The 23,875-nt window shown below is 37.7% G+C and overlaps 1 protein-coding gene across 4 annotated transcripts in view; it reads left to right on the top strand.

The window, feature by feature from the left end:
* Positions 1-23,875, top strand: part of LOC119534302 (gamma-secretase activating protein) — a 120,564-nt gene that overhangs the window by 68,164 nt on the left and 28,525 nt on the right. For all 4 annotated transcript variants that reach the window (XM_037836494.1, XM_037836493.1, XM_037836492.1 and 1 more), the window contains exons 13-19: positions 4,789-4,866; positions 6,210-6,287; positions 9,191-9,283; positions 9,418-9,635; positions 11,146-11,215; positions 11,758-11,840; positions 14,851-14,904. In XM_037836494.1, the coding sequence (XP_037692422.1) occupies positions 4,789-4,866; positions 6,210-6,287; positions 9,191-9,283; positions 9,418-9,635; positions 11,146-11,215; positions 11,758-11,840; positions 14,851-14,904 (674 nt within the window). The remainder of the gene's footprint in view (positions 1-4,788; positions 4,867-6,209; positions 6,288-9,190; positions 9,284-9,417; positions 9,636-11,145; positions 11,216-11,757; positions 11,841-14,850; positions 14,905-23,875) is intronic.

The raw sequence follows: 23,875 nt of genomic DNA, 5'->3' as shown, positions 1-23,875 counted from the left end.
CTCTAGTCTTGTACTATGAGTGTCCAGAATCTTTTTAATTTGGTCAACAGTTTCTTTAATTTCCATAAGATCATCCATTTTTTTATTTAGTCTTGCAATGTCTTCTTTATGCTCTTCTAGGGTCTTCTTGATTTCCTTCATATCCCGTACTAGGGTCTCATTGTTCATCTTTAGTTCTTTGAGTAGCTGCTCTAGGTGTGTCTCTTCTGGTCTTTTGATTTGGGTGCTTGGGCTTGGGTTATCCATATCGTCTGGTTTTTTCATATGCTTTATAATTTTCTGTTGTTTTTGGCCTCGTGGCATTTGCTGACCTTGATAGGGTTCTTTTAGGGTTTGTAGACCAGTTGAAGTCCTTATCTCTAATTTATCAGATCTACAGCTTCGTGGAGTACACTTTCTCTAACTAACCAGCAGGTGGCGTCCACGAGCCACCCGTTCTCCACAAGCCAGATCTCCCCTGCTTAGCCTTTTTGGTGAGTGGGGGAGTGAGTCTTGTGGGGCCCAATTGGTGTCCCAAGCTTGCGTGTGTAGTTGGTGTTGCCTGCCCTGTATGTGGGGCGTGTTTCTGGGCAGTCGGGGAGGGGGGGTGGCCCTAACAATCAAATCTCCCTGATGATCCTAGAGTTTTAAAGCTACTGCAATAGTCTAATCCTTCAGTTCAGTCCTGCCACAGTTTGTCTCTGCCACTGACCCACAAGTCTTTGGTATTGGCGTATGGCTCCTGAGACTTGCAAGTGGGCCCCTCTTCCAGGCTGTGCACCCCGGGTCCTCTGTTGAGGGATGACTGTGCTATGTCGCAGGTGAGTGCCGTCCCCCCAGGGCAGTTCTGGGCTGCTGGGCTGTGTTGGGAGGCTCCCAGTCTGCTCAAATGATGGCTGAATGGGGCTCTGTTAATTCACACTGCTCCCCCTTCCCAGCTCTGGGACATTCAGCTGAGGTTGCAGGGTAGGCTAATGTCCACGCCCAGTTTTGTGGTGTGTGCCTGTTATTTGAAGCACTTCCGTCACACTGGGTTGTCTGGGGCAGCTCTGGGCTATGGGGCTGGCGATGGGCAGGAGTGTTTCCTGTCCACCAGGATGGTGGCTGTGAGCGGACACCCCCCTTTTCTTGGGAAGTTGTGTTGTTTAGTGAATTTTCTCAGCCACTGGATTATTGCCTTTTGTCTCAGAGCTCTCTTAGTTCTGCTCTTGACTTGACGTGCCCAAATTTCAATTCTTTGAAGCTTTCTATATTGAGCTTCTTAGAGTAATTGTTTTAGAAAAAGCAAAAAGGATTTAAAAAAAAAAAAAAAAAAAAAAAAACGGCCCTCCTCAGAGATCTAATGGGTTATTGAAATGCTAATAGACAAAGCAACCAGGGCCATTAAGGAAAGGTGCCCAGGGCAGAGAGATCAGCCTTGCTTCGGGATTTGCAAATGCGCCTCAAGGCCTGATCTCCGCCCTTCCCCTTTCTGTGTTCACCAGAACTCCAAAAATCCTCTGCTTTTATTTTGGAGTTTTTCGTGTTGTTTTTTTTCTATGCCTGTCTCCTCTCTGCTGGGCTGGCTGCTCTCAGAGTCTCTGGTGTCTGGCCTCAGTCTATCTATGGTTGGAGTTTGAATCAGTAGAATGAGTTTCCGGTAAGAGCAGCCACTGCAATTCTCCCTTCTCCTTCCTGGAGCTGACAGCCCCTCCTCCCCCGGGACTGAGCCTGGCAGGGAGGGGCGCGGGTCCCCTGGCCGCAAAAACTTACAGATTTCGCTGATCTCAGCAGTTCCACGTTTTCATGAGTGTTGTATGAAGTATGCCCAAAGACAGATTGCTCTGTGGTGTCCAGTCCACGCAGTTCCTGGCTTTTTACCTACTTTCCTGGAGGAGTAACTAAAACATACAGCTCACCAGTCTGCCATCTTGCCCCGCCTCCCTTGCATCATATTTTTAATGGAGTTATTTCTGTGAGAATGTATTTTGGTTTGGTCTTTATAACATTAACAAAGACCCTTCTATTCATAGTATTGAAAATAAATGGGTGGTAGATTTCATCATTGTTTTTGACATCTATTGAAATAATTGCTAATTTTTAATGTACTTTATTTTCAGAGCAGTTTTAGATTTACAGAAAAATTGTGGAAAATAGTACAGGATTCCCATATACCCCTGTACACAGTTTCCCCTATTATTAGCTTATATTAGTATGGTGTATTTGTTAGAATTAATGAATCAGTATTGATATGTTATTACTAAAGTCCATACTTTATTAAGATTTCCTTAGTTTTTATCTAATGACCTTTTTCTCTTCCAGGATACCATCAAAGATACCAGATTATGTTGAGTTGTCTTATCTCCTTAGGCTCCTCTTGGCTGTGACAGTTTCACAGCCTTTTTTTGGTTTCTGATGTCTTTGATAGTTTTGAGGAATACTGGTTGGGTATATTGTACGATACCTCTCTACTGAAACTTGTCTGATGTTTTTCTTATGACTAGATTGGGGTTATGCATTTTGGAAGGAAGATCACAGAAGTAAAGTACCATTTTCATCATATCATATCAAGGGTGCATATTATCAACATGATTTATGACTATTGAAGTTGACCTTGATTACCTGGCTGAAAGTAGTAGTGTTTGAAGGTTTCTCTACTGCAAAGTTAATCCTTTTTCCCCATTCCATATTGTACCCTTTGGGAGGAAGTCTCTATGCTCAGTCCATAATTAAAGAGTGGGGCCCCCCTCTTTTAATGTGGAGTATCTACATAAATTATTTGAAATTCTTGTGCATGGGAGATTGTCTGTTCTCCATCATTTGTTCATTCATTAATTTATTTATATTGATATGGACTCTTGGGTATTTATTTTTATGTTGGGCTACAATCTAATACTACTTTATTTATCTTTGCTCAAATTGTCCTAATTTTGGCCATTGGGAGCTCTGTCACTTGGCTCCTGTGCCCCTTTGACATACCCCATCAAGGTGGATTTTTTTGTTTTTGTTTTTAAGCATTTCCTTACTTTCTGGAACTATAAGATGTTCTAGGCTTGTGTTGTATATTTCTTCACCAGTTCTAGAATCAGTCATTCTCCTTGGAACCCTGATTCCTTTTATTGGAGAAGGTATTAGAAACCAAGAACTGGGTGCTATGTATGCTCATTGCCACTGAGATATCATTGATATGGCAAATACATGTCTGTATATACTAACTTGTGTATATGTATATTTCTGCATGTTACCATCTATAACTGTATTAAGCTAAACATTGAGTTCTTACTGATGTATGTAATTAATCTCTTACCATATGGATCATTCTAGTCTCCTTTCCTTGCTTGTCAATTATTAATTTTTTATTATTGGACTTACAAATTTGTGCATTATATGAATTGATTTACTGATGTTAGGCCATTGCAATCTTGGGGAAAATCCTACATAGTTGTAGGAATCAGAATTCATAGACCATAAAAGAACTGGGTAAACCAGTAGTTTTTAGCTGGCAAAATGTTTATGGTATGAAAGTAGTCCAGCGGTTCATGGGGGTTTTCTGACTCTTATAATTATTTTTGTTTATGCTTTAGTAATGGCATTACTTTTATTCTCATTGACTCTCCTGTAATTTTTTAAAGAAGTTATTACTATGCGTTCAGTGATAATTTTACACTAATTTTACACCTAACAGAATTGTTACCATTTTCATCTGATAAAATCATTCTTTTCATTGTTTTATGTTTTCAAGCTGTTGCAATAAAATGTATTTCTAACGATACATTGCAGTCTTAAATGTCATTAAAAATGGACACAGACATATAAATATAGAACAGCATGCTCTTAAATGTCTTTGAATAGCCTTCTTAGGGAAAAAAATGAGCTCTTTTTCCACCGTGATTCTTTGATAAAATATCAAAAAATAGAGAAACTACTGAGATCCACTGAAGTAGAGTCATTTTTGAATTCACACAGCTAGTTAGACTAGAACCCGGGTTTCCAGACTTCTTGTCAAAGATTCTTTCTAACCTGAGAATCTCCTATTTTAGTTACTTATATAAACTTTAGCATTAGAATAGAAGTATCAGTTAAAGCATCATGCCCTCATTTGTAGGTCACTGATGGATATTATCTGGTCTATCCATGTAGCAATAGCTGCCGGAGATAACGTGCAGTTTTTTGCACATTGAGAGAGGTGGGAAGGTTGATGGTGTCCTAGAGAGATGGGGCAAGTGAAAGTGGTCAGGGCTCATCTGGAAAGGCCACTCTGTGCTGAGAGCTTTCCCTTGGCCTTGGGCCAAGGCCGTCAGGGCCCTGAATACAGATGGGGATGGGCTCACACACTGTTTGCTCTTCTTGCCATATAAAGATGATCACAGGTTGTCTTTTTTTTTAATAATTCAATTTCAGGTTGTCTTTAAATCTGTATAAACAACAGGACTGGGAATTTTCTGTGGAAAAGAAGTTTTGATAAACTGGGGTCCATACATATTGGTAATGAATAGAAGGCAAGCTAGATAGGAGGGCAGGGCAGGCATCTATGTTAGGAGAAGCTCATGAAGCTTTGGAAACTCCTCTTAGACTTCTAGGCTCTCGTATTCATTTTCCTATTCTTCAGTTGCTTCCCAAAGTCCATTGTTTATAGTGCGTATTGAATAATTGTTGAATTGAATTTCTTAGCAACTTGTTAATAGACCCACTTCTAGAATTTGGGAATAAACATTGAGGTTAGATAGAGAGGACGTCTAACATAACCGAAGTAAGGTTAAGTGGCTTAGGAAACTTATTGTCTATGACACAGATTCTTTTAATCTCCACTAAGTATCTTCTTATTTCTAGGAAGTTTGTGTGTATGTTACAGCCCGAAGATTGACTCGTGGGAACAAATCACGTATTCAGTGTTTTATTTTCATAAAGGTACTTTCCATTTGTTTTTATTTCTTGCCTTTTTAACCTAATCACTTTTTCCAAATAGTAGCAAATTAGCAGATAGATTTTAAAGTCACATTACTTTGCAATCAATTTTATCTGTCCATTCTATACCTTCTATTCTATAGGTAAATGTAAATGCTTTAAATAATACATGTTTGCTGAAAAAATTAAATAATGTTGATTGTGAAATTAGTTGATTTTTTTAATCTACATTTTTTTTTTATCTGGGCCTATTTCTTTTTCTAGGCCTGTGCACCAATCCTACTGGAAATACTTGCATAAAATGTGATTAAACCTAAAGGTTTAATTTACAAAGTTACACAGGGTTTTAGTTGAAAGCTTCAGTGATCTCAGGATATTTTTACCCCATGTCACACATCTGTGACCTGAGAAATTGATATATTGATAGTCAGACTGAGGAGCAGGTGTACAACGCCCAAAGTTTTTCAGTTCTAAGGTCAGTCACAGCATGCACCTTAATAGTTTTAATCTGAACTAACACTAAAGAGTATCTGTTTTGCATGTTTAGTTCCTTAAAATTTTGTATTTGTGCATTACATAGAGTCACTGTCAAAGATGGAGTTTGCTTAGTATTTTTAAACTAGTATGCTAGGCCACACCAGAGTTTGTTATTCTGTAAGAGTGTCTAATATTACTTTCAGAGATTAGAAATCAAGTAAAAAAGTTAAAGAATTTATTCACTAATGGATAAACAAAAAGTAATTTCTGAACTAATATGTATGTTTAAACAATGTAAGTTTGGTGTTTTGTGGAAAGTTGTCACACATTTTTCTAATGATTAATCCAACGATTCAAACCACTAAATAAAACTCTTCTGAAAAGTAAAAGTCAGAAAAGTGGTGAGTGAAATCCATTAGGCTGAGTTTCGTAGAGTCTAATACCCTTTCTAACCAAAAATGGGATTCATTAGTGTCTCAGAGAAGTCTTGGAGGGTCTTAATGACTGCAAATATGTGGCATATTTGCATATAAGCCCCGAGGCATGAGGACCAGATGAACCACCAGGTCTCCTCCATCTCTTGGATCCCTAAGTAGATTCCTTTGGATCCTTCCCTCCTGCATTACCAGCCTCTTACGCTCTAAGATTAGACACAAGCCAAGAATAATTACTGGGTTAGATGATCAGCCATCAGTGCTAGCATTTGGAGTGTGCTGGAGAGCCATGAACTCTAGAAGTCTGAAGACACTTCCTTTATCAGTTTCACAGTTACTAAGTGTTGAGAGCGTTACGTAGAGTCACTACCTTGGGCGGAGGTTTCACTTGTTTTTTTAATGTGCTTTCTCTCACATCGTGCACTCTCTTTGCAGGCCACAGAAGGACCTTCACTGCTGCTCTGGGGACTGCTGACTCACATGTGGCAGAGAGTGTTACTTTTCTCAACCTGGGTAGGTGGTGGACAGATGCTCATTTCTCTGTTTGCCTTTACCTTCCAGTACATATTATGCCTTGGGTCTTCTAAATCACATTTTCATCTCTGGGCACCACATTTTCTTATACATCCTCTGGATTCCAATAGTCATGCAAGCACTGACCTTTGTGAAGCCTGATGGGAGAGGTTTTCTCTGGAAACAAGCCTCGCTGTCTGTCATCAGCCTTTTGGGGGATATGAATCTCCCCTTGTTTTAGAAAGCCTAGCCCATGAGCTTTCTTATGTTTTTGGTAGCATTCTTAAAAAGATATTTTTTAGTATAAAAGTGATGACAATGAATGAAATGTTCCCTAGTAGCCTATGAGAAATAATACGTCATGTTGTCTCTTGATTCTAGAGAGAATGGGGCCTTTGGGAAATTGCCCATTCCCTGTTGCTAATCACTAAAAGCTTCGAAGTCCCATAAATGATTTATAGATTAGCTTGAATAAGCAGCTTTTCACTGAGTAAATATGGTAAAGGGAATGTAAGTATTAGTTTGAGTGTATTAAGGGAGTCTGCAAAGAAGAAAATAAAGTGGGGGTTTATTGTACTTCTTTATTAAAAGCTTCTTTTCCAGGCTAATTGGAATATGGGGTATAGAGCATTCAGTATGTGATTAAGTAACGGAGCTGTCATTTGTTATATATGGGACATGGTACAATGTTTAGAACAGGGAAGTTTCAGTTTTAGAGCACATGATTCTTTGATGGCTTCTTCCATCCTTGCTCCTGAGGCCATCTGTTGTCACGAAAAAGGTTTGCAATGTGAGGGAGCTTGGCAAAGTGAGAACCAAAAATGGTAGGAAAGCCCATAGAAAGATTTTTATTTTGCATGACAGTATTGATTAGGTTAGATATTTTATCCTAAGAGGGCCAGTATGTGGCAAATTTTAACAGATGCTCTGATACTGTGGGAAGTTGCCTTAGAGAGGTCTGGTTCCATTTCTTCCTGTGATAAGAGATATAAATATAAGGTTTCCTGGGTCTGGGACTTGATTCTTATCAGCAATACCATATTAGCATCTCATCTCAAGACTGATGTGGGAAACTTCCCACTGAAAAAACACAGCGTTTATTTTATGAGGGCAAAGGGATCTCTTCCCTTTTTTTTTTCTTTTTTTTTTTTTATAACCCTTGGGAATGATTCTTGAAAAAGCCAGGAATGATTTAATCTCTGGTCCTCAGACTGTGGATAAGGCAGAAATACTAGAGCTTTGTAAAAATAGACTCTTAAATTAGTTTCTTTCCTTTTTAAGCACGTTTTATTTTATAGGCACAAAATTGTACCAAAGTGTAAAAATGTTGTAGAGGTAATTTTGATGATGACAATAATACCTTTTTGAATTATGTACTTCTGCTATTAATTACATGCAATTTCCCCACACTGTGTCTCTAGTAAAAGAGGTTTATGTTGACCGAAAATATTAAAGAATAGAGTTTTTGAAATTTCTCATGAACCCAAACACCTCTGCAGAAGAAAGATATGTTTGAAAATAAAAAGCTGGCATTTCTGAGTGAAGGCTGTATCCCTGTTTTACAGAAGATGAAACTGAGGCTCAGAAGGGGTGAGAAGCATGCCCGACCTTCCTTCAGTGTTTCTTAATATGGACATTATTGACGTTTTTGATGAGAGAGTATTTCTCTCTTTGGGACTGTTCTACACATTTAACATCCTGGGATGCCCACATCACCAAATGCCAGCAGAACCCCACCTCACCCTAAAAGCCCCAGCGATTCTGGCAATCCAAAACATCCTCACAGATTTCCAAATGCTGCTTCCAACATAGTACTGCCTTAGTTAACTGGTTAGTGGGAGGGATAGGAGTGACCCTAGGTCGTTTGAGGCCCAAACTGTTTCTACTCTGCCATATTATTGTTACCCATGTTCTCCGATTTAAATGTTGGCATAATAATAAGATTATTGCAACCATTTGTGGTAAACATTTTAGCATCCACTTAATCCACAGTGACTGAGAGGACTCTCTTTTCCTCTCTCCAGAACATCTTCAGTGCAAATTATTAGCATGTGTTTCTTTGCTTCTAGAAAAGGAGTCCAGCTGGCTTATTTATAATCTAAATGTTTCATCTATATAAAATTCACTACTATCCTATGAATTTCTGTTTTTCTAAGATCCTAGAAAAATTATTGGCAAGGGCTACTTCCACGCTCCCATTCTCCAGAAGCCTGTTTTTATACCTTATCTCAATATGGGTACAAATTTCTTGGTACAGAAATTATCTAGTGCGGGGACTGTGAAGGTGTGAATTCTAGGCAGCTAGCTATGCAAGGAAATAAATTAGCACTTCACAAAGTGTCAGAATACTTGAGAACAATTGTGATGAATATCAGTTTAAAAGGTCACTAAACAGAATGATGGTGACTATGACAACGATGTTGATGATGATGACAATAAATGGACAAACATAGGAAACCACATTTTAGAAGTCCCCCAAACTGGCAGAAGCTATAAAGAAAACTCCCATTATAAGCAATATTCCCTGTCTATCAACTTAAGGAATCATTCACATTGCTTGATATTTTTTGTTCTAATTTTCTGTCAGCAAATTTAGATTCATGTAAGTCCACAATTCACTTAGGAATAAAACTACAGGTATACATTGAGATAACCATGGCCAAATGTCTGAAAATTAGCCACAGATAGAACTAAATGAGATCTGGCTAGTCCGAATTTAAACAAAAACTGATGATGTTAGTTGGTTTATGAAACTTACTAACATCAGATAGCCTGTTATGACATTGGTAAAAACATCTGTTTTGAGAGGTTCAAAGAAAATGGATAATGTGGAGTTCTGGGCTTTACCTGTACCTGTATAGCTCTCACCACATATGGATGATGTACATCTTTCTCTTTCACAGACTATTATGTGGCTGTTTACTTACCTGGCCATTTCTTTCATCTACTAAACATTCAGCATCCAGACTTGATCTGCCACAGTCTGTTTCTGACAGGTATGGCTGTAGTTTTTCCCCATGAACGTGATCCATTTGCGTTCGTTTTGGTTTTACTATTTATGTTTGGGTGGGATGAGGTTCTTTTATTTGCTGATTCCTTTTTTTCTCCCTTCCCCTTTTTTTTTGGCCAGGAAAAAATGAAATGATTGATATGCTACCTCCTACTCCTTTACAGTCACTGTCAGGCACCCTGATACTGGAATGGTGTTCTGGAAAGCTCTATAGAGCTCTCCTCAGCCAGTTGTATCTATTAGAGTTCCTGTGGAGCTCCCATGCGGACTGTGAGAGGATGGCCGTGTTGCACTGTCTGCTCTCGTGCGGCCGAGACCGACGGTCCCTGGAAGCCCAGGTGGGAATAGAGCTCCTGTTTAAAAGCACACGTGGATTCATTTAGGGGTTGGAAATGAAATAACATAAAAGTTATTTTTATGTGGTGACAATTACTTGAGGTTTATAGTCTCTCTCTTGACTTTTCCTGTACTCCTTTTTCATGGATCCTCCCAGACCTGTGAGGTGTGTTTTTTCTTTTGAGTACTTTTTTCTATATTGTGAATATTTAGCCACATCAGTAACATTCCTAGGAAGAGCTCAGTAAATAATGAGTTTCTCAAATATCTACTTTTTCTTCTGTCCTGCATTCAGTGTATATCATCAAAAGGACTAAACTGCAGTGACAAACATTTGTTACCTGTGTTAGCAATAACAGTTCATGTTTGAATTGCACATTTTTGTTTACAAAGCACTATCACATATTCTCTGTTGTTTAATTTTTATAGCTGCCCCATTAGCAGATTTGATTGGGATGAATGGGTGGTTAGTTAATTGGGGGAAAAAAAAGATAACATTAACATTTTCTTGTAACCTAAATCATTTGAATATACATTTATCGACCTTTTCATGTAGATAAAAGCCCTTTCTTTGAGTGTGCATCAGCTAATTGGAATTCAAAATTATTTTTCTTCCATAAAACCACTAGTAGTGTGTTATATTTGATTCCTGTTACTTTCCTCTTTTTTCATTTTTAAAGAGATTGATTATTCAAAGACTCTTCCAAAGCAATCTGTGTATATTGTGCAATTTTTTCCCAATCTTTTATAGTTGTCTCACCTACACTTAGTTCTTTAATAAGTTTTTAGAGACATGCCTTTGTTGAGTTTTTCCAAAGCATTCAGTTTATCTTTTATTGACCCAACCACACTCGTTTTACATCCATATTTCATTTGTTTATAGTAATATTTTGTTAAATTGCCTAATTGTGAAAAAAGTACACTTGTGAAAATAAACATAAGCAGGTTTGAGAATAAAAAAAATTTGTGGGTAGGAGCAGAAATGTGAGGGTGCTCTGTGGCTTGGATACATTACAGTGTCAGTGAGGTAGGGAAGGAGGTGCTTCACTCCGCCCAGAGAGGAGTCAAAGAGGTTGGTTTGGAGAATGTTGATGTGACAGGGGTCATTCCTCCTTTAGATGTTCCCAAGGATTAGGTGGTGTGACAGTCTCCTGCCTCCAGGCCTCATGTTTTGTTTTGTTTTGTTTTTCCTCCTGTATCCCATAGCTCTTCATGTTGTTACTTTTGTTATAACACACATACTCTAACAAACATTGGGTTGATCTAGAAGGTTTATTTGGATTCCAGCCCAGGGCATTAATTAAAAAGATGTATAAAAAGGACCTCATTGAAATACTGTTTAACTCACAGTCTTTCATTATGCGTCTTGAAGATAGAGCAGAAGTGAGTGTCTTCTTAGGCAATTCCAAAATAGGTATAGAATAACAGAGTTACATATTCATACTTGTACTTTGGTGGTGGGGGCAGTGCGGAGATTTAACTTCCAACAGAGATCCTTCTTCTTTTTTAAAGATTATTCAATGGATTTCTGAGAATATTTCTGCCTGCCATTCATTTGACCTCATTCAAGAATTTCTTATTGGTAGGTATTGCTGATGTTGCATGTTAAGTTGAATACTTGACCCTTTTGCTCAGGGAAAAGCAGTAAATTGATAATATCTCAATTTGTCAAAATGCTGCTTAGGGTTTTTTGTTTGTTTGTTTGTTTCTAAACTCCATTGTAGTCAGCAGCTAATTAAATTTCATCCTCTTGTGGTTTTGTGAGAATCTCTGGTTTTTGAGATATGAGATATGATCCTGATTTTATAATCTTATTAGTGATTTTTTTTCCCCAGTAAGATGTAACTCCTTAGCCCAGTTTTTAGTTGGCTGGTTCTATATGAAGTGGGTAATGTCATTTGGGTAGATACAAGTTCCAAATATATATATTTAAAAATTATTCTCATTGTCCAAAGGCAGAACCTGAACATTTTAGTCAGGAGATAAAATCATAATGTTTAACCTTTTGAGGATGAAGGATAAGGTATTGAAATCTTGGTGTGGGTTTGTTTTGGTGAGTTACACTGACAACTGCCGCCTTATTATTAAACTGTGTCTTTTACTGTTCTTTCAAAATCTACTCAGCTTCTTCATATTGGAGCATATATCCAGAAGCAAGTAACGTGGATAAGCTTTTGCCATATTCCTCAGTGCTCACTTGGAATACAGTAAGTTAACACTTCGCACTGAGTAAACAATTAAAATTGATTCACATTTGTGGGTCAGTTACAGGGCATCTCTGTGACAGTAACCAAGGTTATGATTTCATTTGTTTTGACTGATAAAACACTGGATTGGAATTTTCTGGCACAAAAGAAATAGTGAATCCTTGCCTTTGTCCAAAAATATTCATATAAAACAGTAGAACTGATGGAGAAGTTACAAGATTTTTATTAACCAGGCAGCACTAAACCTATATTATCTTCAAGTGGTATTTTTATTTTTGTATTTTCAGTAAGTAGAGTGGATTAAAATATTTTCCTATGATTTTGTAAGTGAAGAAAGCTTGGACTTCTGCTGTTATTATAAGATGTTCTATTTGCTTAGTAAAATAGCACATTCATGACCCTTTCCCCAGCCTCAGAAGGAAAATCTGTAATAGCTCTAGAGCTTCAAGATTAGTCTGAGTTAATGGGCACAGAGTTTCTGTTTAGGGTGATGGAAAAGTTTTGGTAATGGATGGTGGTGATGGTAGTAGCATAACATTGCAAATGTAATTAATGCCACTGAATTGAACACTTAAAAATGGTTAAAATGGCAACTCTTATTTTTTTTTTTTGCATATATATAACTACAATAAAAGAAAACACATGCAAGAAACAGAAAACAAAAGGAAAAAATGAAGACACACACACACATACACAGAGAGATCAGTAAAAGCCAGTAATCTTAAACAAACTCATTCCATTCAACTTCTTCCTTCTGGTCTCACTCCTTCCTTTTTAGTTACAAGGTGCTGAACTAAAATACTGTCCACTTTTTCTTGAACATAGTATAGTATACCAAGCTTTGTATGATCAGCAAGTGAAAAACATTTATAGGCTGCCCCTAAAAAATGCATGGTCTCTTCTCCTTTCATATTAGATATTAGAACCACATGCTTAGTCTTGAGGTAGAGGTTTGTATCAAAAAGGTACCTAGAAAAAGAAGTTTAATTTAGGTAACCAAAACAGATATAGAAAAAGATGTACTAGGATAAATTGTGATGCTTCCATTCTGTATTTAGACTGTTTCTAAATCCAGTCCTCAAACAAGAAGTATCAGGTGTGTTTCAGTCACAATGGAAAACAAATTAATTTCTTAATTTTTGGTTTGCACAGTGGCAGTGTTTTGTTAAAGGCCCTTTCTCCTTGTCTGTTACTGGTCCAGTTCATACGCTTTCATGTCTCACTATAGAATTTTAAGGGAAAGACCTGAATGTGTTCCTTCTCCAGGCTCCTTTTTTTTTTTTTTTTTTTTTTTTTTTAAAAAAAAAAAAGAACAACTGTGAATATACATGCAGACTCTGTGGTAATGTTCAGGAATTTTGCAGGTTAAACCACCCTGGAGGAAATGCCCATCTCAGTTTCCTTCCCTCACCACTACCTGTTGTAGCACAGTGTGTTAAACGAGTTCCCAGGGTTGTGCTGAAAGATTGAGCAGGAATTAATTGGATGCTGCATGTGTGTACCATCTTGACGGGGCAACTCTGCATTTTTGCACTTATGCATTTCTCATGATTTTGCAGGAGCAGAGAAACTGTCGTGGACATATACAGAGTGATAGGAAGTTCTATGAGAACAATGATTAAAAAACAAACACAATTATAAGTATTGAACATGGTGCTTAGTTTTGAGTTTACATTTTGATTTAAAATTCTTGTGGTTGGAAGAGGTCACCTTAAAATCTCTTCCAATCCTGAAATTCTGTGATTTTATGCTTATCCATAGCAATGATGTAAATCACTTATTTTCCCTGTCTCTAATCCTCAAATGCTTTTAATACTACACCCTTAGTAAAAACTTAACCACAATAGAAAACATTAATTTCACACTTCTGTATGGAGACAGATCATTTCCGCAAATAACCGAATTGGATTTTTTAAGATATTAGAAAGTGTGGTATTCTTACACTTAGATAAAATATCCTTAATTATGATTTGCAAACAACTAGCTTTTTATAATTTTTTTTAAATGCTAGTCGTAACTTAAGCTGTAGTGATATTCTGATGCTTTTTTGAAGTGTTCTCTGTGGCTGAGTACTGATAAGTGAAGCACACAATAGATTCTTATTACAGACTTTCTCCTGTCACACTGAGTTGTTTGACTGTTTTGGAAATTTATTTCTCAATCACTGTGATGCTCTTTTTCACAGAAATATTGTATATCAGTAAACCTGGGTAATTTATGTTCTAAACAAAAAGTTTTATTTCTACATAGCACCTTATAAATTATTTTCTGGTATATCATCTCCTTTTTAGGGAATGAAAATTGCATTGACTAGAGGAGAGGCAAATATATGTAATTAACATAGAGGCACACTTTTCTAAATAACAGTGAATAAAGGGCAATTTGGAAGTTTATCCTTTTATTTGGATTTCTATTTTAAATGCTCACTAGCTAGCAGAATGTTATCATTTGAACTTCCTGATAGGAACTGCACACCTTTCACATTTGCCATGGTGACAATGCTGAATAAACTGTAGGAGCTCTTATCTCTGGAATTATAGTGGAGGATGAGGTGCAGAAAAAATTTCCACTAAAGTCATGCAAGAATCCCATTAACCTTGGTTCCTTCTAGTGGAGCAGAGGGAGGAAAGAGTACAATGGAACATTTTCCCTTACTACTACATTTGATGGTACAAATGTAATCTGCTTCATTTGTCCTTAAATGAAGATATGTACAAAATATGCTGTTTGCTCTGTATTTCTTTATAGTAGTCTTTTTCTTTATTTTAGAGTCTGTCAATTATTATAATTATGACTTTAAAAAATATTTCCTTTCCCCAGGCTAGAGATAGGCCACCCTCACTGTTATTTTTATATCCCGTGGTTTATTTAAAGTAGTGGTTACCAAACTGGAAGCTGCTCTCAGTGAGAGAGAACATGAACTGCCATCAGCTTCTATCTGTGGGGAAAACACTTCCTGACAGCTTGACTTGATACGTTTAGCAGTCACGTGTGTGTGTTTTCACCATAGGAAATTCCTGGAATAACCCTTGTGACGGAAGAGATTGCATTGCCTCTTATGAAGGTAAGTCCCTCACGGTGAGAGAGAAAAGCAGACACATAGCTTCCTTGCTTGCCGCCACCCTTGACCTGGTGTTAAAACTCTGCTGCCTTGAGTGTTGTCAGTTCCAAAAGGGGATTGCACACTGTCAGGGGAGGATGGGAGTAAGGGGCAGGGGCTGGTGCTCTAGAAAATCCTTCCTAAGTGGTTGAGTAGCCACGGAGTATGAATTACTACAATTCTTAGGAATGCTCTTTGAAGAGGGAAGTTTTCTGTAGATAGGAGAGAATCACAAGGCTGGTTTAAACCATACAGAACAAGTACCAGTCTGTACTGGAGTCCTTGTAAATTATCTTTAGAGGGCCTGGGAGCTATTTTCCCATCATTTGTGCTCTTACCCCTCAACACACACACACACACACACACACACAAACGCACACACACGGTTGCCGATCTTAAACCATTAAGTAACCCATATTGGGACTATCAAATTTCCTCCTGGTTCTAAGATCAGCTTTTCTGTTTCTTAAGAATGACCTGCAGTGGCTCATGGCAAGGTCTTCAGTAAGCTTTTGTACATCTCCTTCCTGGCCACTACACTGAAGCTGTTAGTGTCTTTCTGCAGTCTGGTGGTTTCAGAAGAGTTTCTGAGTACAATAGGGAGGATGGGGTGGGGTGAGGTGAGTAGAAAAGAACATATATGTAGTTAAAAACTGAGGAGTGGTTTAGCACAGCTTCCTTGAAGTTCCTTTGTTGTCTTTGGCATCGCCTCCTGTTAATTATAACTTGGTGTGTACTGGGAAATCTCAACTCTTGGCAGCCCGTGGCTCACTGTGCTGTTGCCTTTTGCTTATTTTTGATTCTCTTGGATATGTGAACGGCAGGCTGGGCCTGAGCAGCTAGGGGAGGGCCATGGGCATTTGAGGTCACAGGGATGCATTGGAAATGAGAAAGCATGACTGGGTTTTGGTCCCAAGAAGGGCCCTTAAAGATAGACTGACAAGCTGTACTTCTAGGCAGAGTGTAGGAAAACCTCCAAGGCAGGAAGGTGAGGGGTGGGGGCAGGGGGTCATTAATAGTTTAAAATGTTCTTATTAAGAGACTCCATCCTTTCATTTCATTGTTTCCACCTCAACCACTACCCCTGTGTTTAACGGACTAGCAAATTATGAAGAAAATTTTAAAAAGAAAGAGATGTCATCCACAGTTTTATGGTTTCTAGCTTATCAGTTATTTCCCTCCATTTCCTCTTGGTCTTTGTCATAGATGTGCATATTTTACCCAGTAGTAATCACAATCTTTTAGAGATTGCAAATTATAATATTGTATCACAAACACTTTTGATAGTGATACATAGACTGCATAATAATGAATTCTAATGACCATTTAGGATTCCACTAGGTTGCTGTCTCAATTTACTTAATCATTCTCTTGTTGTTGGGCATTTAGCTTGTCCCCGGTCCCCATTTAAAAATTTTACAATTAAAAATAATGTTGCAATGAATATTTTTGTACATATGGCTTCTTTTTTGATTTATTCCCCCAACGATAATTTCCAGGCATTTCATTGGGTGATTCTTATTGCCAAATTGATAGTCAAAAAAAGTTGACATAATTTACACTGCTACAGGGGATTTATGAGCTTATTGATTTTATTAGAGACTTAATAACATTGTGCATTTTAATTTAAAAATTAGGTAAGTTTAAAAAAAGTGATGAGAAGGTCCTCCTAAGCTTCTTATCCATTGACTTTTTCTTAGAATATATGATTTGGCTTTGCTTAGGGGCAGAGTAGCTTTTTTTTTTTTTTAATTAAATTCAGTTTTATTGAGATACATTCACACACCATACAGTCATCCGTGGTATACAATCCACTGTCCACAGTATGATAACATAGTTATGTGTTCATCACCACAATCTATCTCTGAACATTTTCCCCACATCAGAAAGAACCAGAACCAGAATAAAAAATAAAAGTGAAAAAAGAACATCCGCCCCATCCCACCCCATTTGTCCTTTAGTTTGTATCCCCATTTTTCTACTCATCCATACACTAGATAAAGGGATTGTGATCCACAAGGTCTTCACAATCACACTGTCACCCCTTGTAATCTACATTATTATATAATCGTCTTCAGGAGTCCAGACTGCTGGGTTGGAGTTTGGTAGTTTCAGGTATTTACTTCTAGCTATTCCAATACACTAAAACCTCAGAGGTGTTATCTATATAATGCATAAGAATGTCCACCAGAGTGACCTCTCGACTCCATTTGAAATCTCTCAGCCACTGAAACTATTTCATCTCATTTTGCATCCCTTTTTTGGTCAAGAAGATATTCTCAGTCCCACGATGCTGGGTCCGCATTCATCCCCAGGAGTAATATTCTGCATTGCCAGGGAGATTTACACCCCTGAGAGTCAGGTCCCACGTAGCGGGGAGGGCAGCAAGTTCACCTGTCGAGATGGCTCAGTTAGAGAGAGAGAGGGCCACATCTGAGCAACAAAGAGGTACTCAGGGGGAGACTCTTAGGCACAATTATATGCAAGTTTAGCCTCTCCTTTGCAGTAACGAGCTTCATAAGGGCATGTCTCATGATCGAGGGCTCAGCACATCAAACTGCCAGTCCCAATGTTTGTGACAACATCAACACCAGTCCAGGTGAGGAAGTCCAACGCATCTGCACCTTCCCCCAGCTCCTCGGGGCTGGGGAAGGGGAGGCTGTAAACATATTTTTTATTATCTGCCCAAATTACTCTGGAACGTGACACTATTTCACTCCAGTCTATACTAACCTACCGTATCTCACTTCCTATTCAAAGTTCCAAGCAGTTGTGGTGTTTGAACAAATCGACTGTAGAGTTGTACCGTTTAGAAAATTTAGATCCTGTATCAAATAGATATCTCTTCCCTTGGTCTCATATGGAAGTTGAAGCTTTAAAACACAGTCAGTTTCTACCTTTACCCTTTGGCCTGGCTTGCCGTGGTCTTAACCAGACCTGCTTCATTCATATCACTAATTGAAGTCTGGGCTCTTTTTCAGCTTTTTTTTTTTTTTTAACAGTGGCTGTATGCACTAATACTGATATTGATATCTGCCGAGCTCTAGCTCTGAGTTTCACATGTCTCACAGATATGCATTGTTCCAGAGACCAATCAGGTTATACGCTAAGGGATCAGCATCTCACAGTTTAGAGATAGGCATTACAATTCAGATATAGAGTTAACTGCTGTAAGAGCTTACAATCTAGGGACTATTACAATAATTATGTCCATGTTAGGCTATGTTCTGTGATTCAATTTTGAGTTTACACATTGTAGTTAGTCCATATTGGTGAGGCATTAAACTGTTTGCCTTCATTTCTGGTGTACTTCACTCAGATACTGTGTACAGGATCCATTCACCTCATTGTGTGTCTCACAGCTTCACTCCTTCTTGTAGTTGCTCAATGTTCCACTGTATGCGTACACCACAGTATACCATTCCATTCTTCAGTCAGTGTACCCTTAGGTCGTCTGCACCCTTTGCAAATCACGATTACTGCCTCCATGAACACCAGTTTGCAAATGTTCATTCATGTCTCTGCTCTCAGATCTTCAAATGACATACCCCATAACGAGGTTGCAGGACCTTTTGGTCCCCACATACTTAACTTTTTGTGGAACAACCACACTGACCTTCAGAAAGGCTACCCCATTCTACCTGCTCATCAACAGTAAATAGGTACATCCCTCTCACCATGTTTTCTCCAACACTTTTACTCCTATATATATATTTTCCTACAATTTTATAGAGTTACATTCACATATCATACATTTATCCACAGTGTACAATCAGTTGTTCATGGTATCACCATAAAGTTGTACATTTATCACCACAATCAACACTTGAACATGTTGATCACTACAAGAAAAAAAATTTTTTTTTTTAGCAATAAAAAAAATAATAAAAAGAAAAATAACATGTCATACAATACAATATACTAGTAAGGACAACAAATAACACCACTACCAAGAATCCCATATTCCTCCCCTATATCCCCCTCTCATATACATTTAACATTGGCATATTGCCTTTGTTAAATTTAATGGAGGTATATTACAGTGTTACTGTTGACCATAGACTCCAGTTTGCTTTGATTATGTTTTTTCCTGAATACCATCCCTTTTTCAACTCCCTACATGGTTGACATTCATTTGCTTTCCCACATGCAAAACATTTTTGTATTTGTATGTTTAGTAACAGTCATTGGACACTCCAGTTTTTGCCAAGTTATATAGTCCCAGTCTTCATCATCTATCTTTACTTCTGGTGTCATACATTCTCCTATCCCACCTCTTTCAGCTTTACTCACAGACATCTTTGCTCAGTGTACTTACAATACTGTGCTACCATCACACAGTATTATGCTATCTATTTCTGGATCTATGCAATCAATCCTAAACATTCTGTAGTCCTTCAGCATGAAATGGCTGGTCTCTGCCCTCTTTCTACCTCCTGATCGCCTGTGTTGTCAGCTTTTAACTCCCAAAGTTTGTTCATTAATGTCTGTTGATATTAGTGAGACCATACAGAATCTGTCCTTTTGTTTCTGGCTAACTTCACTCAACATAATGGCCTCAAGGTTCATCCACATTATTACATGATCCATGTCTTTGTTCTGTCTTACAGCTGCATAATATTCCACCATGTGTATATACCACAGTTTGTTTATCCACTCGTCCTTTGATGGACGTTTGGGCTGTTTCCATCTCTTGGCAATTGTGAATAATGCTGCAATAAACATCGGTTTACAAATGTCTGTTTGTGTGTTAAGTTTCAGTTCCTCTGAGTATATACCTAGCAATGGAATAGCTGGGTCATACAGCAAATCTATATTTAGCTTCCTGAGGAACCTCCACACTGTCTTCCAGAGTGGTTGCACCATTCTACATTCCCACCAACAATGAATAAGTGTGCCTCTTTCTCCACATCCTCTCCAGCACTTGTCATTTGCTGTTTTTTTGGATAATGGCCATTCTGGTAGGTGTGAGATGATTTTGATTTGCATTTCCTTAATAGCCAGTGAAGTTGAGCATTTTTTCTTATGTTTTTGAGCCATTTGTATTTCCTCTTCAGAAAAATGTCTGTTCATGTCTTTTGCCCATTTTTTAATTGGATTGTTTGTCTTTCTGTTATTGAGATGCAGGATTCCTTTATATATTTGGGATATTAGACCCTTATCTGATATGTGGTTTCCAAATATCATCTCCCATTGTGTAGGTTGCCTTTTTACTTTTCTGACAAAGACCTTTGATGTACAAAAGTGTTTAATTCTGAGGAGATCTCATTTGTCTATTTGTTCTTTGGTTGCTCGCGCCTTGGGTGTGAGGTCTAAGAAACCACCTCCTATCACAAGATCTTTAAGATATTGCCCTACATTTTCTTCTAAGAGTTTTATGGTCTTGGTGCTAATGTTTAGGTCTTTGATCCACTTTGAGTTAATTTTTATATAAGGTGTGAGATGGGCATCCTCTTTCATTCTTTTGGAAATGGATATCCAGTTCTCCAAACACCATTTATTGAACAGGCTGCTCTTTCCCAGTTGCTTCGGCTTCACTGCCTTATCAAAGATCAGTTGTCCGTAGATGTGAGGGTCTACTTCTGAATACTCAATTCGATTCCATTGGTCAGTATATCTGTCCTTATGCCAGTACCATGCTGTTTTGAGCACTGTAGCTTTGTAATATGCTTCAAAGTCAGGTAGTGTGAGACCTCCCACTTTGTTCCTCTTTCTCAAGATATTTTTGGCTATTCGGGGCACCTTACCCTTCCAAATAAATTTAGTTATTGGTTTTTCTATTTCTGTAAAGTAAGTTGTTGGGATTTGAATTGGTATTGCATTGAATCTGTAAATCAGTTTAGGTAAAATTGCCATCTTAACTATATTTAGTCTTCCAATCCATGAACATGGTATGTTCTTCCATTTTTTTAAGTCTTGTTCAATTTCTTTTAGCAGTTTCTTATAGTTTTCTATGTAAAGGTCTTTTGTGTCCTTGGTTAAGTTTATTCCTAAACACTTGATTCTTTTGGTTGCTGTTGTAAATGGGATTTTTTTCTTGATTTCCTCCTCTTGTTGCACATTACTTGTGTATAGGAACACTACAGATTTTTGTGTGTTGATCTTGTAGCCTGCTACTTTGCTGTATTCATTGACTAGTTCTAGTAGCTTTGCTGTAGATTTTTCTGGATTTCCTACATATAGAATCATGTCATCTGCAAATAGTGAAAGTTTTACTTCTTCCTCTCCAATTTGGATGCCTTTTATTTCTTTTTCTTGCCTAATTGCTCTAGCTAGAACTTCCAGCACAATGTTGAATAACAATGGTGATAGTGGGCATCCCTGTCTTTTTCCTGGTCTTAGAGGAAAAGCTTTCAGTCTCTCCCCATTGAGTGTGATGTTAGCTGTGGGTTTTTCATATATTGCCTTTATCATATTGAAAAAGTTCCCTTCTATTCCTATCCTTTGAAGTGTTTTCATCAGGAAAGGATGTTGAATTTTGTCAAATGCCTTTTCTGCATCAATCGAGATGATCATGTGGTTCTTCTGCTTTGATTTATTGATGTGGTGTATTACATTAATTGATTTTCTTGTGTTGAACCAGCCTTGCATACCTGGAATAAATCCCACCTGGTCGTGGTGTATAATTCTTTTAATGTGCTGCTGGGTTTGATTTGCGAGTATTTTGTTGAGGATTTTTGTGTCTATATTCATTAAAGAAATTGTTCTATAATTTTCTTTTTTTGTAGTATCTTTATCTGGTTTTGGTATTAGAGTGATGTTGGCTTCATAGAAAGAGTTAGGTAGCTTTCCCTCTTCTCAATTTTTTTGAAGAGTTTGAGCAGGATTGGTACTAATTCGTTCTTGAATGCTTGGTAGAATTCACTTGTGAAACTGTCTGGTCCTGGGCTTTTCCTTTTTGGGAGCTTTTTGATGACTGACTCAATCTCTTTACTTGTGATTGGTTTATTGAGGTCATCTATTTCTTCTTGAGTTAATGTTTGTTGTTTATGCTTTTCTAGGAAGTTGTCCATTTCATCTAAGTTGTCTAGTTTATTAGCATATAGTTGCTCATAGTATCTTCTCATTATCTCCTTAATTTCTGCAGGGTCAGTAGTTACATTTCCTTTCCCATTTCTGATTGCGTTTATTTGCATCTACTCTCTCTTTTTTTTTGTTAGCCTAGCCAGCGGTCCGTCGATTTTATTGATTTTCTCAAAGAACCAACTTCTGGTTTTGTTGATTCTCTCTATTGTTTTCCTGTTCTCAATTGCATTTATTTCTGCTCTAATCTTTGTTATTCTTCCCTTCTGTTTGCTTTGGGGTTAGTTTGCTGTTCTTTCTCTAATTCCTCCAGGTGAACAGTTAACTCTTCAATTTTTGCTCTCTCTTCTCTTTTAATATAGGCATTTAGGGCAATAAATTTCTCTCTCAGCACTGCCTTTGCTGCATCCCATAAGTTTTGATAAGTTGTGTTTTCATTGTCATTTGCCTCGAGGTATTTACTAATTTCTCTTGTAATTTCTTCCTTTACCCACTGGTTTTCTAAGAGGGTGTTGTTTAGCCTCCATGTGTTTGTGAATTTTATGACCTTCTGCCTTTTATTTATTTCCAACTTCATTCCATTGTGGTCTGAGAAAGTGTTTTGTATAATATCAATATTTTTAAATTTGTTGAGACTTGCTTTGTGACCCAACATGTGGTCTATCCTAGAGAATGTTCCATGAGCACTTGAGAAAAAAGTGTATCCTGCTGTTGTTGGATGTAGTGTTCTATAAATGTCTGTCAAGTCTAGTTCATTTATCATACAATTCAACATCTCTGTTTCTTTAGTGATCCTCTGTCTAGATGTTCTATCCATTGATGAGAGTGGTGTATTGAAGTCTCCAACTATTATTGTAGAGATATCTATTTCTCCTTTCAGTGATCGCAGTGTTTGCCTCATGAATTTTGGGGCATTCTAGCTTGGTGCATAAATATTTATGATTGTTATGTTTTCTTGATGAATTGACCCTTTTATTAATATGTAGTGTCCTTCTTTGTCTCTTTTAATTGTTTCACTTTTGAAGTCTAACTTGTCTGATATTAATATAGCTACTCCCCCTTTTTTCTGGTTGTTGTTTGCATGAAATATCTTTTTCCAACCTTTCACTTTCAGTCTATTTTTGTCCTTGTGTCTAAAGTGAGTTTCTTGTAGACAGCATATAGATGGGTCCTGTTTTTTAATCCATTCTGCCAGTCTTTGTCTTTTTATTGGAGAGTTTAATCCATTTACGTTTAGTGTTATTACTGTAAGGGCAGTACTTTCTACTACCATTTTGTTTTTTGGAATTTATATGTCATATCTTATTTTTTCGTCTCTCTCCTTTTACCTTTCCTGATAATCTTCATTTCTGCACTCTTCTCCAACTTTCTCTTTCCTGTCTTTTCCTATCAGCCTGTAGCACTCCCTTTAGCATTTCTTGTAGTGCTGGTCTCTTATTCACAAACTCTCTCAGTGTCTGTTTGTCTGAAAATGTTTTAATCTCTCCCTCATTTTTGAAGGAAAGTTTTGCTGGATATAGAATTCTTGGTTGGCAGTTTTTCTTTTTCAGTATCTTAAATATATCATGCCACTGTCTTCTTGCCTCCATGGTTTCTGTGGAGAAATCTGTACATAGTCTTATTGACCTTCCCTTGTATGTGATGGATTGCTTTTCTCTTGCTGCTTTCAGAATCCTCTCTTTGTCTTTGACATTGGACAATCTGGCCAGTAAGTGTCTTGGAGTGGATTTGTTGGGATCTGTTGTATTTGGGGTATGTTGTACTTCTTGAATCTCTAATTTTCTGTCTTTTATAAGAGTTGGGAAATTTTTGGTGAATATGTCTTCTGTTACTCTTTCTGCTCCTTCTCCCCTCTCTTCTCCTTCTGGGATACCCATAGCATGTATATTTGTGCATTTCATGTTGTCACTCA

The sequence above is a fragment of the Choloepus didactylus genome, chromosome 5 (genome assembly GCF_015220235.1).
Source record: "Choloepus didactylus isolate mChoDid1 chromosome 5, mChoDid1.pri, whole genome shotgun sequence".
Lineage (NCBI taxonomy): Eukaryota > Metazoa > Chordata > Mammalia > Pilosa > Megalonychidae > Choloepus > Choloepus didactylus.
The sequence above is the reverse complement of the archived record's forward strand: the minus strand, read 5'-3'. Positions and strand labels throughout refer to the sequence as shown.